Here is a 23,793-nt window from a genome sequence, read left to right on the forward strand (position 1 = left end):
TCTTGTTTCAATTGTTCTCAAGCAAAATAATTTTTAGAAAGAAGTGAAGAAGCCTCATTTTGGTAACAAGCTGTACAGCCTTTATTTCCATCCTGAAAAGATATTCAGTATTGGATGATTCCAGTCATTATAGACATGTATCTGCAGGATCTTTAGTTCATATTTGAATAATCAGCATTTTGTTGTTCATTATTTTAGGGTATTGTAGGAGCTTTATTGGCTGAAAGAAGGAAGGAATACTATATATATGTGTATGCGTGTATTTAAGTGAATGGAAATAAACAAGGTATGTTTTCTCTTAACATAAGAGGAAAAGGGCACCCAATGAAATAATGAAGCAGGGGATTTAAAACAGTCTAAAAGGAATGCTGTTTTCATGCAGTGTTAGTAAAACTTTGAAACTTATTCCAACATGACATTGTGGATAACAAAAATATAATGAGTTCATTAAATGACTAGACAAATTAATGAAGGAATCAATGAATGCTTTATTAACTCCAACTCTGAAAGTCTGACTTCTCAAATTTTGCATGAAATACACCATTCTCTGTGTTACATTTTTAAAATTTTTTCCATAAACATCCACTACTGGTCATTGCAGGAGACAGACTCAGCTGAATGGACTGTTACCTTACCAAAATGACAGATGCTTTTTGAAAGCAGGTGAATTGGGAGGCCTACCTACACAAAAGCAGTATCCAGCAATGCCTAGAGGGTTTTCATTGTATTTGATTGGGGTCTTTTTGTTTGTTTGTTTATGTGTTTCTTTTTCCCTTCACCGTTTCAAAAGACTGAGATGCAGTCATTTAGGTAGGCTGCTTTCACCAAAAGAAACTTTGAAAAATGTATCCACTTAACAGTTTTTCAAGATATTTCTAGTAAAACACACAGAAAATGCAAGCCATACATCTCTTTAATAGTTAAATATGAACATTTATGTATTTGAAGTAGTACAGTATACATTAAATCATATCATGTAAATCATTAGCAATGATGATCTGAATTTTATTTCCCCTAACATATAAGACATTTGTGTCATAGTTGTAGCTCTAATCCATATTCAGGCCTTCATGTTTGGTGTGCAATAATATGTAAATTACCTACCCAGCTGCATTAAGCAGTGTTTGTTTATTCAATTTCTTTTGGCATAGCATATAACTGAATTTCTGCCAAAAATGTGGCTGCTTCAGGGAACGCTGTTTGAGTAGAAGGAAGTTTTGAAAGGAAATGCACATCATAAGTCTTTACTGTGTGAAACAGTAAAATCAAAAAAACTTTCTGTTCATAAAAATATGTGTTTTACTATGAAATAATGTGCTTGTAAAATACAATGAGCAAACCAAATTTTTTTAGAATGCTCTGTTTACATCGGCTTTGTAAACAAGAACACAATGCTGAAAGGGTGGTGAATTTTTCATGCGTGGGAAGGGTGACTAAAACTGGTGAAATGTGAAAATGAAAAGTTTAAGAGAAATTATTTTAAAATGGCATATTAATCTCTCCTAACACATAGCGTTTAAATGCACCTAAATTTAGAAAGCAGTGAAGTTTAAGTGTTAAAAAAAAATTGCATTAATGATGCATAGAGCTATCTACTTATGCTGGCAGTCCTTTTCAGTCTTCCAGTCTGACACTTCCTTTTTTACCCAGCCAGCTAATTTCCCCTCTTTTGTGAGGAGTAACTGTTTTCACACTAGTGCTTACCCAGCAAGCCTCCTCATTGTTTCATGGTTAATTATCTTCTTGAGCTTCACCTTCTCGAGAGAAGAGAGAAAGACTGGGCCTCCCCACAGCTCTAATGAAAGCTAAGTTTTTGGGATGCACGGTGTGAATAAATGCAGCTTCTGATCTAGCAACATAATAAATGAGTTCCTAAACTTTATGGAGTCACAGCTCATCCAGCAGGTTTACTGAACAAAGCAAGGAGATGCTTCATTTTTAAAATAGTTTTTTTGTCTGCTTTAGAAGGGAGAAGGGACACTGCTTCAGTTTCAAATAAAATATGCTGTGCCTTAAACCTAAATACTAACAGCATTTACACTAATATTAATAATATATTTAATTAATAATAATAATAATTAATAATAATATTAATACTTACTGCCCTGAACCCCTCAGTTATTACATCACTTTGTAAACATTTACTGCTCATTGGACTTTGTCACTCACCACAACTGAAAATAAGATATGCAGATAGCTTTAAATCTTCAGTTTATGTTCTAAATTGAGTTCAAATTTAAACTGTATAATGTTTTAAATAAGCTCTCCTGCAATAGAAGAATGTTGAATAATGACAGTAATATTTTTGCTGTAATGAAATATACAGTACATTGTCATTTTGTACTTTTTCAAACTAAAGCAGGCAAATCCTCTCACCCTAACAAGAAATACTTGTCCTTTACTTTGTCTTCTTCTAAGTGAATTTCTATAATGTGTGCATGTATGAAATAATTTCTCCAGTGACCAAAACAAATTGTACATTTAATGCTGGTACTTCACATATTGCATAGCATTCATTCGGCATCCAAGATGAGATTGAAATTGCCAATTTATTTTTTTTTTTTATCTCCAGCCAGCTCCAGGGCTGTGTTGGCATCTGTTATGCACAGAGACAACCATAAACAACAGGCACTTAACAGTGATGGAGACAAGAAAAAAGTCTGGAAGTTTGGGAATGAGAATGAGATGATCTTACTGAAAAAGCTCTGCCAAAGGACCTCTTGCACCTGGATATAAGGCTCCTGTTTCTATTCTGCCACATTTGAAAAGTAGCGCTTTCTAGATGTACACTGTGTAATGTCAAGGAGCTGTAGTGGTGGTGTAATCTCCGGGTGCTTACCACTGTCCTTTTCATTCATTGCGAGAACTCTCTACCTCTTACTGATAATAGTGATGTTTAATTTAATTCTTGGAAATTCATAGGTACGTAGACTGTGGAACTACTTGTAACATGCAGAAGCCTGAGAGCCTCTGACTTCATGATACTTGCTTGTTGACTCTCCTCTAGTCAACATCCCAAATTTATGGGTTGTGGATCAATTACACCTGGAAGTGCCTGATTGGAAATTCTGCTGAAAATTTACATGTGAAGAAAAAGTGAGTCAGTTGTCTTTGATGTGAATTAGGGTAAATTTGGTAGTCTTTTAACTCTTTTGTTAGAAGGAGAAACTGATGATAGACCCATGTATCCTTGATGCAGTTCTACTGTTTATAAATAATAGATCAAATCTCCCTTTCCTATATATGGCAAGACAGGGAGCGGTGGGGGAGCACTGACCTCTGCTCTCTGGTAACAGCTACAGGACACAAGGGAATGGCATGGAGCTGTGTCAGGGGAGGATAAAGTTGGATATTTGGATATCAGGAATAGGTTTCAGACCAGAGGATGGCTGGGCCCTAGAATAGTCTCCTCAGGACAATGGTCATTGCATCAAGCCGACAGAGTTCAAGGAGAGTCTGAACAGTACTCTTAGACATATGGACTGATTTTTAGCAGTCCTGTGTGGAGCCAAGAGTTGGACTCAAAAATTGATACGAGTCTTTTCCAGCTCAGGATATTCTATGATTCTAAGATTTTTTATTTGGAAATTCAAGTCTTTCCAGCTTTTAGTGATAAAGCTTTCGTTCTAGGTTTCTCCTAATGCCAAGCTCTCAAGACTGAGTGTCACAGAATCACAGTCCTATCCTTTTAAAATTTGTATCTGTCTGTTTTACAGCGATTCTTACTTTTTCATGTTTTCTCACAAACAGTTATTTCTGCTAAAACAAAGCTCTTAAAAACTCTATGATTTCAGGTGTGTATGGGAATTTGGTAATCACAGCCTGCAGGTGTGTATGGGAATTTGGTAATCACAGCCTGAACCTCTGATTTATTAGCTGAGGCAAGTGTCAGTCAGCTGTGGGAGCACAGGTGAGAGTAATTTAGCTGAGCTCCCGGAAGGGGTGGAGCTTGACTCTACCTCCTCTAGACCTCATTTAAGGGCTGACCACCACTAAGGCAGCATCTCTTAGAGATTGCTCCTTGGTGGAGATTGCCTCAGTGTTTCCCAGTAGACTGAAGGTTTCTATATGGGTGAGTTTTTCCTGTAAATGACCTTTTTGGATATTTATTACCACCTCTCTTGTGCTATTACCATCTTTATGTTTTTGTCACTGTACACAGGTGCCCATGACAAATGAGAGAAGACTGTTGCACCTACCCAGTCCTTTCGCACAGTCCACTGAGTTGTTCTGTTTTAACTGAGAGGGCACCTTTAAATGAGTAGGAAATCCAATGTAAATTATATTAAACTGAAACTATACATAGATAGTATAAAGCTAAAACAATAGAGATTTTATTATGCCAGTGCAATTATGCAAGAGCATCCAAATGCAGAGGACAACTGATTTGCCATGAAAAAGGGCATAGTGATGAAATTCTGCAGTTTAAACAAGGGATAGTTTTAAGCCTGTTTAAGTACGACCGGTTCCACAGATTCCCCATTTCTGGTAGAGGTGTGGTTTTTATTTTGTTTTGTTTTTTGTTTTGACCATAAGAGTAATCCTTGATTGGATCAAAGTCTGAATGAGCTCCCTGCAACTTGCATGGGTGTGTGTCTGAGGTAGAGTGTCAGGATCTGGTCTTTACAGAAATAGGTATACATGGCAACATTTTGAATTTGGGTCAACCTAGGAGCATTTTTCTAAGAGTTTCATTAAGGGCTTATGTTGGATTCTTGCACAAAGAAAATCACATATTGAAGTACAGGTGAGACCAAACGACATTCAAGGTCAAAAAATCCTGTCATGTAACCCCTTGACAGATGAAAAGAAAATGACAAAGCAGCAAAAACAACAGACTGTAAAATATGCTATGTAGTCAGGCTTTCTCATGACAAATGTGTGAAAACAGCTCAAATGCACAACTTGGAATATAGGTCTGGGATTGTAAACCTATTTGGATGACAATATTATTCAGCATGAAAGTGTTGTAGGTGTTCTTCTGCTCTCTAGTAACACTTGAAGGGCTTCTTTAGTAAATGAGAACTCGAGATGTTAAAAAGCCACATGAGGATACAGTGGCAAAAATTTAAGCCCCTACTTCCACAGAGGCTGAAGAATGAATAAGTACCGCTTTTGCCTTGGTCTGTGATAGAAGTAAGTTCCTATTGGCCTTCTGCTGACATGGCTCACCTTCTGCTCCAGCCTGTCTCTTCTAGTGAGCAGTAGAGGGAATAGAGCCTTTCGCTCCTTTTAGACATCTGGTGCTGAAGGGAGCTTGTCAGAAAACTTAGAGTTTGATCATAGGACTTGTGCAGGCATAAGTGACCTCAGAGTATTACCCAATGTGGTCACAAGACGTTTCAAGAGCAGCAGAATGTCTACAGAATGGCTAGTTTCTTTGGCACAGAAGTGCACGTGTTGCACTCCTAAAAATCTGCACACCTGTCTGAAACATGGCTTGTGCTTGACATTGCTGTTGTCACTGTTGAAATGCCCCACACACCACCCCACAATGCTTGCATCCACTGTTTGGTCCCCATAAATGCTCTGCAAGCATTGATGAATGTAAAAGGATGCCATTTTTTTTTCTTTTTCAAATGGTGGAATTCAGTTATGCATTTTTGCTTCATGTGCCATTTTTGAGGCTATCCCTCTGCTGCCATCTGACTCACAGCAACAAAATGTAATGAAATATTGGAGTGAAGGTTCAGCCTCTCTTGCCATACCATCAACCTCTTCCTCTGAGTTTGTGGACCAACATAATAACATAGAAAGCATGAGAATTCCCTGTGTCAGCATGAAGACGGGCAGCTTGTCAGTGTTGTAACCTTTGTGGTTCCCATGTGACACAGTCTGTGTTGAGACCCATACAAGTGGCATCTGTAACTTCAGAAAGCAGAAGTGAAGCCAGTGTCCTTCCTGTGCTACAGGCATCTATGCATACAGTCACCCCTGTAGGACACTGGCAATACCTGTAAGCACCCAACAAAAAAGATAAAGTTCTGCATTTCAGGACTGAGTGTACCTCTTCACTGAGGATAACAGTTGTAAAATGAAGGCAGAAAAAGTAAAAACCACAGTTCCAGATTCTTATTTTCTGAGCAAGTAAACACATCCCTTTTTTTAATTATAATTATGATGAGTATGTCTTTTAATAATTGTTTTTTCTAGTGGTCTGTAATTAAGCATAATGCTTCTATATATTTTGAGACTATATTGTAATGTGCAGGTCACTTCAGTACTATACACTTTGAATTTTATACATATGCTTATAAGTATTAAAATATAGGTGTTGGGAAATGGGGATTTTTTTTTTTTAATTGGCTATGATATAGAGAACCTCATTTAGAAAATGAAGCAGAGGTGAAGTGGGTACTGTACATACGACTGTTTCTTGCAGCAGAAGTACTTGGCATGCTTGCAGTTTTGAAAAGACAAAATCATGTTTGTCTTCCTTGAATGTGCACGCATTCCTGAAGATGGGGGATGGTTTTCTTTCTTTCTCTCTTTTTCCTCTGGCCCTAAAGCACAGCTGAGTTTGGAGAATTTGTCCACAGCAACTGAAAGATATGTTTTGGGGAGGGAGGAACAGAGTTTGTCTTATTGTAAAAGCTTTTTTTTTTTTTCATGTTAATTCTTTTAAAAAAATATAATAGTACGTAGGGGTTACATTACAGGCCTGTTTCACCAGCACAAAGTATCTGTACTGGAGTAGCACATGCAAATGAGCCTGAAACAGAGAATCATTGTTTCATAAAATTTGCTGCAGAAAAAGCAAAACTATCTGTGTTTGAAAAAAGGAAAAAGTGGGGGAAAAAAATTATTTTTCAGACTTTTTCTTAACGAGCACTGTGGTTGAGGAAATATCCATACATGATGATAATTCCATTTCTTGCCTTTAGCTTTTTCAGCAGATTAACTGTTTAACCATTAGATACCAATGCTGCAAGTACTGAAGTGCACACTTTGTGCATATGAGTTATTGCACTGAAATGGGATTACTATCCAAAGCAAAGTAGTGCAGGGTTCACACAGGAAAGAACCAGACTCTTTAAAGCAGCCCTTTCAAAAGAAATATAGTGTGCTTCTTTTTGTTGTTATTGCTTAGCAAGTTTTTTACTTGCTCAAAACTTTTTACCGTAACTCTGAGCCATGTGGTCATTGAGGTTGACTCCAGAGGTAGCTGTGTGTAGTGCCTTTAATTTGATACCATGTATGAAGATAGTCACTGTTTGAAAGATGATATACATATGTTTGCACCCACATATCTACTTGCTGAAGTCTGTGACAGACCATCTGGAGACCAAATTCCATCAAACATGCAATAATTGTCTGGCAAAATGAACTTTTTTCAGATACCAGCAGGTGTAACTTATTGCACTAAATTTCCCAGAATCTGGAAAATTGCTAAGAGGTGTGTGTGTGTCTTTATACATACACATCTACACATATATATTACTATCATGATAACTCTAATCTTCTAGCATCCTACCTATCCACTGAGCAGGCTGATAAGAAGACATCTGACGTGATGAAAATTGGCCTCAGAGATTCTTAGTTTTCACCTTGCTACTGCTGTCAGTGTAAACATAGACTGGTATGACACCACCTTTCATTCTTCAAACCAGAGCTTTATTCAAAAGTCTGCCTGCTGCTGCTCTCTTCAACAACTACTGCATCTCTGACTGCTCCTTCTTGTTTGGGGAGCTTGCTAGATATTGTAAAAAAGAAAAGGAAATACATACCCTTGCTAAAATTGTTTGTGACTTTAGCTGGGTGGTCTGATTCAGAGAAAGTTAAAAGTTAATCTCTACTTGGTAAGGGCTGATAACCACTAAAGTCATACTAGTAGATCTCATCAGGGCAGATGATGATTATAAGAAGGGTAGAAATTTACTAATATCAATTCAGACAGTTTCTTGGACAAAGAAAGTTATGCTTGTAAAATGACCATATCTTCATCAGAGCCTTTGGAAGCGATAGTAAGTGGCAATAAGGAAAAAAAAAAATCAAATTCCCTACCATCGTATCTATGCCTGTACAACTTCTGAGTATACGCCAGCACTCAGAAAAGCATGTGCATTTGAAGAATGAAAAATAAGCTTTGAAGTAAGGACTCCTCAGTGAAGATGAATGGGGTGAGGTCACAATTCCACATGTTTTATTGTTTTAGTCCATCTGACCTGAAGAACAAACAAGGCAGCCAAGTGCTGATTTACAGGGGGAAGGTTATCTTCCTGACCAATGAGGACCAAATGTTTTGTTTTGAGAAACAAGATCAGATTCTATGGAACATAAAATCCTTGGAACCTGCTGCTGATTTCCTGCCTTTGGGAGTTCCTTTTGCAGCTGACAGAAGTATAAAACAGTGCAGTTCAGGAAGCCTTTCACAGCAGTATCTTCCTAATGCTATGTGTGATAGTCATAAAACATACTACAGAGAAAAAGAGTAATTTTAGCTGATTTCATGTTTAATCTAACAAGCTTTCAAACTAATTTAATTGGTGATCACATGCACCATGTTTTCACTTGTAGATTGGTAAAAGGATGTTCCTCTTATTAGCAACAAATGGGACATGGTACAAATAGGTACTGACTAGGAGTCACTATGAAAACATGGCCAAATGGCAAATCCCAGCATGGACTGCTCAACTCTACAATGTACAGCACTGCTCCTAGTAGCTTTAGTTGTTTAGCAAATGAATGTTTTTATGGGAGTTTAAAGTCTGAGCTACCCCCAGCCAGTACCTCATGGAAAAAAGAAGACTAGCAAATTTATTTCATAAGTTTTGTGATATATTTATCCGTGAAGAGCCTTCAACATTATATATGACAAACTTCAAAATCCACAAAATCTCCTAATCTCCAAGGATGGAAAAAAAATGCTGGCCCAGAATTATTTATGATATCTTAACACAGCTGTACTGCATGTAGATCTGCCTTACAGCTAAGCCCAGTGGAGCATGAGGACTCAGATTTGTCTTACATGAATACTGTATCATTTTATCAAATATGTTGATCATTGTATCATTCTGCTGAATGCTGCTCTGCCTGTTTCAGACAGAGTCATTCTTTCTTATGTCATTTGAGTGTTTTAGCCAATGGTTTGATGTGATAGGGTACCTTCATGTCTTCCACACTGAAAAGGGATTTTGGCTTATCTATGATTTTTGCCAGTCAAATGTATTGAACACTGCACTGTGGGATAAAATTCTCATCATCCCTCTGTGACCCAAGTAATGTTTTCTTGTTCTATGCAAAATGAAATAGCATAAGGAGGCTTATCTTGATGGCACCTTGTAGGGAGAACTTTTGAAAGAATGGTAACCTGGTTTCATGTCCAGTCTGACAAACTCTTACCCTCTCAAAATGAGCACCGTAACTATTGAGCTGTTGAAGAATGTCTCATGATTTGTCAAGATATAGGGATGAGTGGACTTGAGTTCCACAGAGAACTCAACTCATTTCACACAGAGAGCTCACAGCTGAGAATACATCCTTTTCTATGCAAACTTAGCCTGAGCTGAGACTTTATGAATCTAAGTCAGCAACCAAGTTGCTTACAGCTGCATTTTACTTGACTGCAGCAATACTGTATCTGCTTGTATTTCAGCAGCTTTCTAAGTTTGTTGATATTTAGATTGCGGTTTGGTGTGCAATCAGTGCTGTAATATGCAAAACAAAACTTGCTCCAACAAAGCTCAAGAAGTATTGTTGTTGTTGAAAGGTTTATTGGAAAAAGTGGTTATTTTTCTGTATGCAGTGATCATTGTCTGGCTGCTAAGATGATTTAATCTAAGGTAAAATTCTACATTAGTTATCACTCCTATTTTAAGACTTTCTGTGTAGGCAAAGCCTTTCCACAAATGGTCTCAGTAAGTAGAAAAATGTGGTGAAACTAATTTATGCTTAGAGAACAACCCCCCAAATTAGGAACCATTTCTATACTACCATGAGGATTTCAAGGTGTGTTGGTCTTTGGCCTTTTGACACATGATATTCGAGTTAGAAAAGTTGTCAAGGTGTTTATTTGTTTCTTGTCCCTCAGGTGTTTCTAGAAGTAACAGTACTTGAGACTGCACATTCTGAGCTCATAATAGCCATTATTACTGGAAAGCTACAAAGTCTTAAAAAAATCAAACTAAGTTTAGTTCAGTTATTTGTTAGCCCTTTCCCAGAGAACAGTGTACGCAGAGACAATATTTGAAATTCATGTAATATTTGTTTAGACTGATTCATTGTTCCTGCAGCTGAATGCATTACCATTCATTAGCCTTACTTACTGGTCATTAGCACTACCTTTACTATCAAGTAAAGAATAAACAGTAATTCTAACAAAAATTGATCAAGTCTAGTGACATCCAGTACACTAGATCAGTTGTTTTAAGGTTGGCAACACAAAAACGTGTTATAAACATTGAAAAAAACAAAACAAAACAAAAAAACAAAAAAACAAACAAAAAAACAATTATAAAACTTGTATATCTTAAATCTTTTAAGCAGGTTAAGAGATTTTCTCGTATATCTCATATATCAATAAAGACCTACATGTTATTGCTAACATACTTCTGTGTGATTATGCAGAATGGTTAAAGTTTGCTACGTGTAAAGTGACTGCAGTTAATCTCAAAGTCACATTTCTGTATGTTGTTTTACAACATACAGAAACTAAGAAAACTGAGAGAGCACACAGAATAAGAAAGTATACAGAATTTAATAGGTTTCATTTTAATTGATCATTTAAATTGTACAATTACAAGCCTGATAATTATTATTTTTCCAAAAATGCTCTTCTCTCCCATTAATTTACTTATATGAATTCAGTGGAAGAACATTTAAAGTAGAGATGTACATGTTTTCCATCTCTTTTTTTTTCTTTTCTTTTTTTAAACAGGAGTCTCTGAACTTTATTGATCCAAGTCTGATGGATCTAAATGGTCCGAGTGAAGATGCACTAGAATGGGATGAAACTGATATCAGTAACAAGCTGATCAGTGTTAATGAAGACTTAAGTGATCCTGATCAGGAGCTCAAAAAAGATGACCTAAGCCAGAAATCTACTTCAGGAGAATGTGGTAGCAATGATGTGAATGAAGATGAAAGTATCAGTGATCGTGGAAGTCCTCTTTATTGTTCCAGCATTACTTCCCCTCCAAATCCTCACATCTATCAGGTCTATAGTCTTCATAATATTGAATTATCAGAAAAGAAACACATGCCTTTCTTGAAAAAAACATCAAAACTCTCCAGTGTAACAGAGTCTAACATTCTAAACAAAAGTCTTAGTAAAGACTCTTCATTTTCATCTACCAAATCCTTACCAGACCTGATAGGGGGAACAACACTGGCAAAACCATATAACTATATGTACCAGAGTGGGAACATAAGCAGGCATTCCGAGAGTGAAAGTGGAATAGTGAGTGAATGTGATACAGAAACTACAAATAATTCAGAAATTTTTTTACTAAATGATACTGAAAGCACTCAGAGCAATCCTGAAATTGGGCACACAGGAACTCAAATGGATGACATAATTGATGTAATAAAACAAAAAATAAAGCAAGATGAAGAAGACCGTGTTAGTCTCGCAGATGATTTCCAGTTGGCACCATCTGGAGGTTGTGGAAGTGAAATTGACGGGGACTTGGACAACATTGCCATGTGCAAAACTGTTTGTTTAGAAGAACTGCAAGGAAAATCTGATGTGTTTACATTTTATGATTACTCATATCTTCAAGGTTCCAAAATCAAATTGCCAATGATAATGAAACAATCGCAAACTGAAAAAGTGCAAACAGAGGGTGCTTTGTTCCGTGGTTTTTGTTTTGATAAAATACCTGGTAAAACTGAACAAAAGGCTGGAGAGTCACAAACAGATGAGTTTATTCGTGACCATAATATGGCAAATATCCCTGGAGGTTCAGATCCCAGTTCCTCTAAGTCTGTGGAAACAGTAAGAAAACTAATTGCTACAGAAAACACAAGACAGGTTTCAACTTTATCTCATAGTTCTTCATTAGAATCTCTGTCTGTAGTAGGTGATTTGTTCAGCTCAGGTATTTTTAAAAGTGGAGATGGTCTTCAACGAAGCACCTCTTTGGAGAGCTGGCTGACTTCCTACAAAAGCAATGAAGACCTTTTTAGTCACCATGGCTCAGGAGACATTAGTGCAAGCAGTGATTCTGTTGGAGAGCTCAGCAAAAGGACATTAGATCTTTTGAATCGTTTAGAGAACATCCAGAGTCCATTAGAACAAAAGATAAAGCGCAGTATCTCTGATATAACACTCCAAAGTAGCTCTCAAAAAATGTCTTTTACTGGACAGCTGTCTGTAGATATTGCATCCTCAGTTAATGAAGACTCAGCAGCTTCTCTCACAGAGCTCAGCAGCAGTGAGGATCTTTCTCTCTGTTCTGAAGACATAGTACTGCACAGAAATAAAATACCAGATTCAAATGCATCATTTAGAAAACATCTTAATAGATCCGTAGCTGATGAGAGCGATGTCAATGTTAGCATGATTGTTAATGTCTCCTGCACTTCTGCTTGCACTGATGATGAGGATGACAGTGATTTGCTTTCAAGTTCCACCCTTACCTTAACTGAGGAAGAGCTAGGTATCAAAGATGAAGATGATGACTCCAGTATAGCAACTGATGAGGATATTTATGAAGAATGCAATTTAATTTCAGGACTTGATTATATAAAAAATGAACTCCAAACTTGGATCAGACCAAAATTTTCTTTGACAAGAGAGAAGAGAAAAAGTAACCTCAGTGATGAAATTCAGCATGGTAAAGTAAGTAATGAGACTTCAAAAGCCACAGATACACTGAACATTGAAGCACTTTTGAATGGCTCAGTGCGGAAAATAACAGAAAATAATGGCAATAGTAAGAATGTATCACATAATCATGAAAAAGGGACAAAGGATCATCTGATGAAAGATATCTCTCAGGTTGTGAAGGATCAACTTGTGGATGACATGGAGAATGGCAATGTTGAAAATACTCTTGGCAGTCATGAGGGAGAGCTTGTTAGAACATCAACAACTTCTAAAATTCATGCATCACTTGATGTAAAAGAAGCTGAAAATGAATTCTGTGTCTGTGAAGCATTTACAGACAGTTCAGATGATTCACATATGGATGGAAAGGAGGCTGTTCTGTTGTCTGATGGATCCAGAAATCCTCCAAAAGGATGTCAAAGTCATCTTCGGTCTGATCATCATTGTGTTGCTTTCTCTCCTGCTAAAAAGCCTTGTCTTGAACCTTCCTCAGAAACAAGCTCTGTAGCCACACAAGCTGCTTCTTTTCAAACATCCTTACCTGATGATCAGCAACACAAAATAAGCATTACTGAAAAATCTACTGATTGCTGTGCAACCTTGAAATCTAGTAAGCCAGAATGTGAGTCCTCAGCCAGTGGAACTGATTCATTCTGTAGCTGTGACTCTGCTGCTTGTGATAAAAGAAATATGGAAGATGGCTCAGTACACAACTTTGTGAAGAAGATAATAGACATGGCATCAACAGCTTTGAAAAGTAAGTCTCAACCTGAATGTGAGTCATCTGCTCCAGCTTCATTAACACAGATCAAGGAAAAAGTATTAGAACACTCTCACAGACCCATTCAGCTGAGAAAAGGGGACTTCTATTCTTATCTTTCACTTTCTTCTCATGATAGTGACTGTGGAGAAGTAATCAAATACATAGAGGAAAAGAGCAGTACTCCTGTGCCGCTGGACTTTACGGATGAGAGAGATAATATTGAATGCTTTTTTGAAGCATGCCCTGAAGATGAACGTGTTGAGCAGCAGCAATCCATTTGTAATGGTACTCCTGAAGCAAGAGCTGAGGAGCAGCAGCAGCAGCGTATTTCTAATGTTATTTCTGAAACATCTCCAGAGTCAATGGATGAATCGACTCTGGCATCATTAGGAAAAGTTAAAACTTCATTAGAAGATAGTAATTTATCTTTTCTGTGTGATGATGGTAATATAAATGTCTCCAATCCTAACAAAGAAAATGCATCAAAAAATTTGAAAAATGCTGTAGATGATTTGTTGATTTCAGACTGGCAAACTGAAGGCTTGGAAAAGAATTTTCCAGAGCTCAGCAGTAAAAAGAGTAGTATAGGAAAATCACCTGGAACTGAAGAGCCCAAAGGATGTGTTGCTGCTTCTGATGAGGCTTCAGCTATAGAGTTCCATTTAAAGCATGGCCATTCACAGAATGAGGAAGTTGTACACCAGAACACTAAAACTCTTACTTGTGAAGAAAATCTCTTGAATCTTCGTAAAGAAAGAGATTTTAATATGCACAGATAGAATGTAACTCTCTCCAGGCATATACATTATCCTAAAAGCAGGTATGTACTCTATGAAATACAAGTTTTTTTAATTTACATTTTTTTTCTTTATTTTTTTCTTTTTTATTATTATTTTATTTTTAACTTTTTGTACTATGAAAGGAGGTGGATCACTACCCAGGGCTTCTGTTTTATGGTAGTACTATTTTTTGTTTTGATTACACTGTAATTCTGATTTACATGCCACTGGTCAACAAATTCAGTGAATAGTAGGTGCTTCTTGCCCTTTGGCTTTGCACTGACTGGAGCTGATCTCTTCTGGAATACTTCAAATCTGCTGTCTTGCAGAACTTGGGATTCCTTCAAAATTAAATTTGCTTTATCAGCCTACTACTCCCTTATCTGCGGAGCCATGAAAACAGATACCAACTCTACTCACTGATCCCTTTCTCCACAGACAGCTGACCTCATAAGTTTGATGAGGTTTATACACTTAATGAATTTGAGCTGGTTTTACAAGGATTTTGAGTGACCAGTGAACTGGAGCTCTATAGTATTTACAGACAGTTCATAAGGTATGTCTTAACAGACTAGAAATTAAATGGAGAGATAATGTCATCTCTTGGTGTCACCTTACCATTATTTACAGTCATTAAGCCATTATTAGCCCTTATAGATTAGAGCAAACTTGAGGTTACAAAAGTAAGAAATCTGCAATATCAATGAAAAGTGTAATGTGAAGGAGATGTAGAATAAAGGCTGAAACACCAAAGCAGATGAAATGTGATAGCCACAAAGCAGTGCTAAAAGCTTCAGTTTTATTTTGTGGTAAGCATTTTGAACCATATGTGGTTCCTGTCTGGAGTTCTGACCTCACATGAATGTCTAACAGTTAGCTGCACACTTAACAGAGATCTACAAGGCAACTTCTGAAACAGATTCTAGCATGTAGAGTCTTTGCTTTGAGTCTCACTAGTAGTTTGGTGAGCCAAAAGCCAGCATAGCTTTACAGTGATTCCATTAGTTTTTTGAAACACCAATCCAGTTGACCAGAACCAGCATGGCAACTCCAAATGCCACTCCAATTCCAAATGCTGCTGCTTATGAGAAACTGTAGCAAGGTAATTTCTGGCAAGGCACTAAGTTAAACACTAAGTTGCCCAGGCTAGTTCCAAAATCTCCATCTTTGGAGATTTTCAAAATTTATATGGACATGTTCTTTAATGATCTACCTTTGGAGATATGCTTGCTTTGAGAAGGAGATTAGACTAGATGATACCCAAGTTTCCCTTCCTACCTAGGTTATTCTAAGAGTCTGTTACTCTTTCCCTTAGGAGAGCAGGTTGTTATTCATCACTGTTTCTCAAATCCACCAGTACAAACCAAGTTCAACCTGCATGGCTTTGGCAGAGGTTCAGAACCTATTTATATAAAATAGATTGCTTTACTACTGTTGGATATTTAACTTCAGAATTTCCTGACTTTGCTGTATTGTATTATTGTGCATTGGAGTTTTCTTTTGCACGTGTTAAGCTTTTATCCACCGTTCACATATGTATAAAGACATCTAGTAAAATCTTCAGGTTATCATATGGCAGCAAGTGTGCACATTGCCACTGTCTCTTTCAAACACAGAACTATTTTAATAATGCATTATCTTGCAGCTGTCATAGCAAAGAGGATATTCCTTGAAAGGCTTTGAAATGAGTTTTCTTGACCTGTTGATTGCCAATAGGTTAATACTTGGACACATCCAAACAACTGGGAAGCAACAGATATCAACTGGGACTTACAAAATTGATAAGTGACACCATATATTCTAGGGTTACATTCAAAAGATTGTGTCTCTACAGAGACCACAATCTGTAAACTGAGATGAAGACAAAAGCATGAGGCTGAAAAGGGATGATTATGTAAACATAAACTTCTCCTAAATTACTGCTTTATAAACTTTTTTTTTCCACTCATTTTGTAACACTGAGGGAGAATACTTAGTACAGTGAGTGTGATTTTCTTCTTCTCATTCTTTCACCAACAAAGTCAATAACTTAGATTTTCACTTCATTAGTACTTTGCCTCTGAGGATCTCAAAATACTGAGTAAACTTCCTCTCACTCTTCAAGAGCTTCGTAGTAACTTAGATGGTAGCCAACCATGTTTCTCATAAGACTGGGGTATGACAGTGTGCAGTTAACAAGACATCAGGACTAAGACTGGGCATAGAGGATGGACATTTTAATGCGTGACCTGCAGTGCAAGAGAATGCTGAGACTGTATACAAAATTTTCAGAGGGTTATATTAAAACTATAGCATTTAACTTAACATAACATGCATTTAATTTTTACCTGGGGATTGAAAAATAATTTTAAGGTAACAAAACCTTTCATGTGACATCCCACTTTTTAACTTTAAGATACATTTTTTCATAGCAAATATATATAAAACCTTCCTTCTATGGAAATTATGTACTATATTATTCCCAGCAGTAAAGCAGTAGGATACATGTGGCATGTCTCAGGCACATCAAAAAGGGGAAATATTAGCTGCTAGATTTGGTTTCACTGAAGTCTGAGCTCCCTTCCCCCCTTCAGAAGGTTGGTACTTTAACTTCATCTCTCATGCTATGGGGAATGAATTACAGAAGCAATCTATCCTAATTTGTTAACTTATTCAAATAACAGTTATTATACTTAACTATGCTAAAGATTATCTTTTTGGTGGCAGATTGTTTATTTTTTGATGAGGCTAATTACTGATTTTCCAAAGGTAATTTACATTTATTACTAATACATCTTTTAAAATGTGACAGATAAATGTTGTTCCCATAAGTGTATTATGAAAAAAGTTACTATTTAAAAACACATTATTTAATTTGAAAGATAAATGGCAAACACCATTATTTTTCCTGTAGCACCTGTGCTGTAAGCTCATTTAAATGTGTAATTCCATGTGTAGCTGCAATGCTTAGAGAAAAATAATCTATAGTATATGTGTACCTTTAAAGCATACTAAGAATTCAAGGCTGAAAGAGGCCTAGTTTCAAGTATAGTTTGATTTTATACTGCTTCAGTATTTGCACTGGATGTACAGGAAAATAAAATTTTCCTGTAAGAAGAAGAGTTTCTGCCAAATGTATGTAACAATCCTACTGTTTATCAGCATACTACAAAAAATGCCCATCATGTTAAAATAGTAGCAGTTCTGAAAGTAGACTCAGTCTGTCAGCAAAAACTCATCTTCCATATGAGCCAACAATCGAATTCTGTAACAGAGGTGCTCATAAAATTGTGCATAGAGAATGGTTTTTAAGAGCTGTCCTTCTGTACATCAGAGATCCTATGGTGTTCTGCTGTAAGTGCGACCTGTGACTCATCAAAGGGTGGGGAATTCTTAGTCATATGTTCAATATGCATAAAAATCATTACATTTAGGAGGTTTACATGATGTGTCTGACATCTTTTCTAGAAAATACGGTGTACTTCTGTGTGTTATTTTTTAGGGCTTACAAGTAAGTCAGAACAGCTATTTCTTTCCTTTTGTACAGAATCCATAGTTTAAACAGAAGTTTTAACTTAATTTAGAAAAAAAATGTTTTATCTAGGCTTAAGAAAAAATGAATTGGTTTTATCTGACAGTCCAAGAAAGTTAGACAGAATATCCTGCTGCTTGCTGTACCTAGAAAGAAACCCAGGAGAGAAGGCAGGCTCTATGGCTGATGCCCAGAACTGGTTTCAGAAGGCCTGACTGTTATTTCCTGCTCAGCAATAGCTGTTTTTGTATGACTTTTCCTTCCCTGCCTCAGTTTCTTTAGCATCAAAATACTGAGAATAATAATTGGTGGGACCTGTGAAACATGGGTCATATACTGAAAAGTGTTTTGAGATCCATAGATAAAATATGATAGAGAGACACAAAGTATTAGTCACTGCAGGAGAGAAATAATATAGAAGTTTACACAATAGCTAGTATGTGATAATTTAATTTTTGAAAATGTAACTACAAAAGTAATCTAAATTTATCTTTATTTAATTTTTGTAGGAAAGTGCATAGAAGAATGTTTCTTTATAGAATTTAAAATGGTTTGAGTTTTTATCTCCTCACAATAGCTGAATTCTTAAAAAAAAAAATAAGTGGAATAAACAGATAATCTTATACTTTTTGTGTGCTACATATTTTTTGAAAAACCTGACATAATCCATCAGTGAGATTTTTCTAACTTATAGATACATGAAACTCCTGCCAAAATTGTAGAAACATTTTGATAAAATCTTCCCTTTTACTCACATCAGTTCTTCCCAAATTTCTAAACAAACTATTGAACTTTTCACTCTTTTGTGTAAGTATATTTCTTCTACAAGTAGAGAGGGGCTCAGTTACAGCAAATAAGATCAAGGGAGAAGGTAGCTGGATAGATCCAGATACGTCTGCTTAGTTCAGAAGGCACGTAATGCATGTCTAGCGTGCCTCTTAGGGAATGCCTACAAGATGTAATTTGCACTAATCTTTGAGCAGTATTCTGACAGTTATTTTTTCATAATCCTCATCATAAGCCTGTGCTCTTTGACGAATAGTTTAACCCTAAACTCCAAGCTGGATAATGCTATAATATGAAAATTTAACTCATTGCTGGTACTAGAATTGTCTAAGTGGCTATTTACAATTTGAAAATTCAGTGATGACACTGACAGTTCTATTCATGGACCACTTTTGTGACAGTCTTTTCCGGTTCTCCATTGAAATCTCATAGAGTATGATTACAGAAGTATTAAAGTAAGCAACAGGTGCAAGTTTTTGGTGTTTGGCTTTAAAAAGTTCCTATGTTTTCATTGATTGATGCACCTATGAGTGAGCTGAAGGTAGGTTTGCATGTAAGACAGGATCCAGGGAAAGGTCAGATTTCACAACTTTCCTTGTTTCTTTAGTCTTTACAGAAATCAACGAGTTTTCTACATCAAAACAATTTTTACACTACCTTGTACCTCAGGCTGTTAAAAATCATTGTTTGCCAACTGTATGCTTCTGCATTAAAGGCTCTGGCATGTGGTTGTTTAATGATTCTCTATGACTGTTCCAGAATAGCTATGTTTCACAAATAAAACTGCATTTTCTGTAACCTACTATTACTTTTTTGTTTCCTTTTAGAAACTTGGCTGCAATTCAGGTGCAGGTTCATCCTGCAAACCCTGGGATGACCTCCAATTCCATTGTATCACTGCCTTTCATTACATTGACTCCCAAGATAAATTTTCTTTCCAAATGTGATTTGTCCATGCTGGCTTTGTGATCAGGTTGCATATGCTAGTCCTATTTCAGTGATCATTTTGTGTGGTAGCAAAGCCATTTGCTTTCATATGGATTCCTCTCCCAAGCTACCTCTAATGACCTGCCCTTCCTAAATTGAATGCTCCTGTACTACTTATCACTGTTTCTGTTCTTTAAAGTTTTGAAGTTCCACAGGATTTATGATCAGTTCATCTTTTCAGTACTGTACCTGCCAGTACTCCTCTATTTTGTGTATCAAATCTAATATTTATGTGTATAATGCATAAACTTACTGAAGCTGTTTTACATTTAACTTGACAATTTTGTTGGATTGCAGCAAAAAGAAATTGTTTGTCCTCCTGATTCAATACATCTAAAAAATAAACAATTAAGATAAATAAATGCCATTTTATTTATTTAATTTTAAAATTTAATCTATGCAACACTTCAAGAAACAACTACATGGTGTTGTATATTAGGAACTGTTGACATTCTACTGAATTAAGTAAAACATTTTGGTTTTTTATGCTTCTTGAGGTGGTAATGAGTAAAAAAAGTTTTTTAAAAATGTGTGCCTTGCTGTATTTCTTATACCATTTATTAAAAAGCTGCTTTCACAGTAAAATTATGTTGATTTGGAAGGAGGAAATAGCAAGGTTAAGTTGTGTGAATAATTTCTGTATATATGTATAACCAAGTGCAAACATTGATGTATAATGACAGTATAAAATGCTTTCGTGTTTGTAATGTCCAGTGATGTGGAAAATATAAGCCTTAAAACCATTAGATTGCATGGTAATTAGAATTGGCAAAATAAACATAGTTTATTGGGGAAATAAAAAAGCAGAACTGGTGATCTGTTTTACCTATGTTCCAAGAACAGGATGCTGCATCGAAGTACAAAGGAATACCTTTTTGTTTGCAAATACTTCGTAGAGGGAAGCAGTTCCATAGCTGGTGAAGATTTGTGTTACCTGGTTCACAGGGAATGATCCTTTATTTAAAGATTCGGCAGGCCAACCACATCAAACAAGGAGAGACAAACAATCAATACATTAAGCTAACATACTGCCAACTTCAGTTAAAAGTGATCAAATGCACTTTTATATCAGACATTTTCCTTTTTCATTTATTTTTATCATTAACAATTGGAATATTTGGTTGTAGAACATTCTCTGACTCTTAAAATTTCTTTTATTTGCATAATTTTATTGAATAAGCTTTATATGTATTTATATGGACACTTTTACTGTTTGCTGTTTCAGTGACTTAGGCTGTACATTTTTTATCTTGTGCTGGCTGACTAAATCAAGCCAGATCTACCTCTGCAAACACTGCATTCATCTCCGAAAATCTGTTGTGAAGGAACATAAGGAATGTTAAAAGGCAAGTAATACCGTCCCATAATATCTTTTGCCATTTTTTTCCATTTATATAAGCTTTTTTTTCTTCTTCTTTCTAAAGCATTCTTCTTCCTTAAAAAAAAAATGTTTGACAAGCTGAGCTAGTAGCTTAAAGGAACTGTATCAACCAGCTGACATGTTCATGTAACACTGAAGTAACAGGTGTGTAAAGATCAGATATTTTTCAAATTATTAATAACTTCCTGTTTCATAAAAGATAAGTCATTTATCTCTCAGTTTACATTTCTGCTATATAGCCTTGATGTTGGTTGGACAGCAGAAACAACTTCTAGCTTACAGAAGAACATTAATAATAATAAGAATTTTTTAACAGAACTCATGTAAAGTTTTCTGCTCTAGCATGTCTTGTAACATGTTTAAATCTGTTAGGTTAGACTTATATTACCTGAAGTGCATAGCTGTATAGCTAAAGATCATAGTAATATATTTTATTTTTTTCTTAAATTATATATAAAGTAACTACGAAGATAACTCCTAAGTATGGTAAAATATTTATTGTGTCAATTATTTTTAACTATGAGTTATTTAAAAAATTATCTGAAAGACAGTCTTGATGTGGGAATTAAGTTTGAAATCATTCTTTTTTCTCCCTAGTTTTTTTTAGTTTGTGTTGCGAGACCTCACACTATGATGACAGAAAATACTAACGTGTCTGAGGCCTTTCAGATTAGACACCTCACCTAAAAGACTATGTAGAAATCCATCAATTACTTGTCTTTCTATTAGACCATTTGCCACAAATTCCTCCCCCCCCCCCCTTTTTTTTTTTCCCCTAGGGAAAAGTAGTAGTACTTGTCATATCAATAGGCCACATATTCATCATACAGTACCTGGAATTTTATATGACCACAACACAGATTTCTGTCATTTCTTGCTGAGAGCTGCTGAACATGCAATTGAACTAGTATACTCAGGTCTAAATTATTTGGTCTCATTAGGTAAAGTCTTCATTTTTTTGACTCTGACACAAGAGCCATCATCATCAACTGTTCTTTCTCTGGCATGGTTATAAGTTTTACCTTTTCTCTCTCTCTCTCTCTCTCTTTTTTTTTTTTTTCTTTTATTTTTCCTTAATCTTACTCTTCTTCTCAGGATATATCTGGTTCTGATGTTAATAAAAGTTGATTTCTAAATGAAAAGAAATCTCTGACATATTCTCTACAGAATTTGTTCTTGTCTTAGCATAAGTCATATGCTTATGACCAAATTTTGCATCAAACTTTCAAGAAGTTCTGGTGCTAATGGCCTTAAAAAAACTACTGGTATAGTATAAGATTAATGTAGGTGTACCAATATAATGTCTAAGATCAGCCCATAATAGATTCTTGTATAGATCCTGATACCTTCTGGTGAAATACTTTTGTATTAAAAACCTTTGTTAAAAGGTTTTTAAATGCTAGATCATAACTGAACTTTGAATCATTTAGGACTGAGCTCTAGATGAATTCTTAGCGCTTCAGTGCTTTAAAAATATAATTTCCAATCAACAGCAAATAATACTGCTTTATTTCTGGGGAGCAGCAAAGTAAGCTAATAGTGGAGTTAGAATTTTATAGGTCAGTAATTTCAATGTGTAAATACTACTGTGATAATGTAGTTATTGATAAACTAATTAAAAATACAAAAAGTATGGAACTTCATCGTACCTAAAATGAGATGTTATGGCACAGAAAAGAACAGAAAAGGAAATGACTTTGTCTTATATTGATCTCATGTCTCTGTGACATTATAGGATTGTGAATGGAAATTAAAATAAGATTTTGAAAAGATTTTTCTCTTCCTTGTAATTACTATGAGGATGTTTTAAATGCAGCAAGGATTTAGTTGTAGCATTTGCCAAAGAAATATCATGAGAGTGACAGGAAAAGAGAAATATATTTGACAAGGTTTCAAGCAATAGTGGAAAAACAAAAGCTGTTCTTGATACACTTCATTTGCAACATGATAAATATCAGACTCTGAAGTACTGAGACTGAGTATCAACCATCTATCCCATATCTATACATTTCTTCAGGGAGAGATATATACTGCTAGAAAAATATGCCCTTGGGTGAGGTGGTTTGGTTATTTATCATACCGGTTATGTACCAGACTTCTACTCTGTAGCTCCATACTAGAAGTCTAATCACAGAATTATCTTTATAGGCCATGTGTTTTCTTGCATCTTTGTTAAGAACCAGAGCAAATTTGGTCCGAGAAGCATATTTCTCTGACAAGCTGGAAAATTAAGTTGTAACAAGTAGATTTAAGGTAATATGCATTGGCAAACAAACAAAGAAAGCCATATTTCTGTAAGTCTTGTGGTCCTGGCCAGTAGTTTAATCCAGAATATTCTAAACTTTGTGGTATTATGGTTTTTCTATTAGCTGATCATTGTTCATCCTGACCAGAGCTATATCTTTCTATAGTGTTTGGTTTATGTAACACAAAATAGGGATTTTCATAATGCACAAAATTATGGAAATGCCTTTTCAGTGATTAAAACTCACAAGAATCAAAGGAAATTCCACAGCTCCAGTAGGTTGCTGAGCATGTATGCCAGCCCAGATGATCAGTGATGCTTTTGGCTATGTTTTATGAAGGCAAAGACTTTAAAGGAGCTCCTCATAAACACAGAGCTCTATTTTCTACTATTATTAAGACTGCTAAAAAAATCATCCTCTGTAAAGAGGTTTTGCCATAAATGATATCATAAATGTTTCTCAGGACTGTTACTCTTTATTTTACATGTTCGTGCATCTCTAACCCTACAGTATACATATAAAGCAGCTATCACCTTATTGACAGTCTTCAGAACCACTGAGTCTGGAACTG

At 35.8% G+C, this 23,793-nt stretch overlaps 1 protein-coding gene across 4 annotated transcripts in view; it reads left to right on the forward strand.

Annotated features, from left to right (window-relative positions):
- Window positions 1-20,398, forward strand: part of AKAP6 (A-kinase anchoring protein 6) — a 252,582-nt gene extending 232,184 nt beyond the window's left edge. For all 4 annotated transcript variants that reach the window (XM_032444905.2, XM_032444906.2, XM_085549107.1 and 1 more), the window contains 2 exons: window positions 10,877-14,352; window positions 19,436-20,398. In XM_032444905.2, the coding sequence (XP_032300796.2) occupies window positions 10,877-14,311 (3,435 nt within the window). In that variant the 3' untranslated portion in view covers window positions 14,312-14,352; window positions 19,436-20,398. The remainder of the gene's footprint in view (window positions 1-10,876; window positions 14,353-19,435) is intronic.
- Window positions 20,399-23,793: the final 3,395 nt, after the last annotated feature.

This window comes from Coturnix japonica, chromosome 5 (assembly GCF_054131305.1).
Source record: "Coturnix japonica strain WE chromosome 5, WE-NBRP24, whole genome shotgun sequence".
In the NCBI taxonomy this organism is placed as follows: domain Eukaryota; kingdom Metazoa; phylum Chordata; class Aves; order Galliformes; family Phasianidae; genus Coturnix; species Coturnix japonica.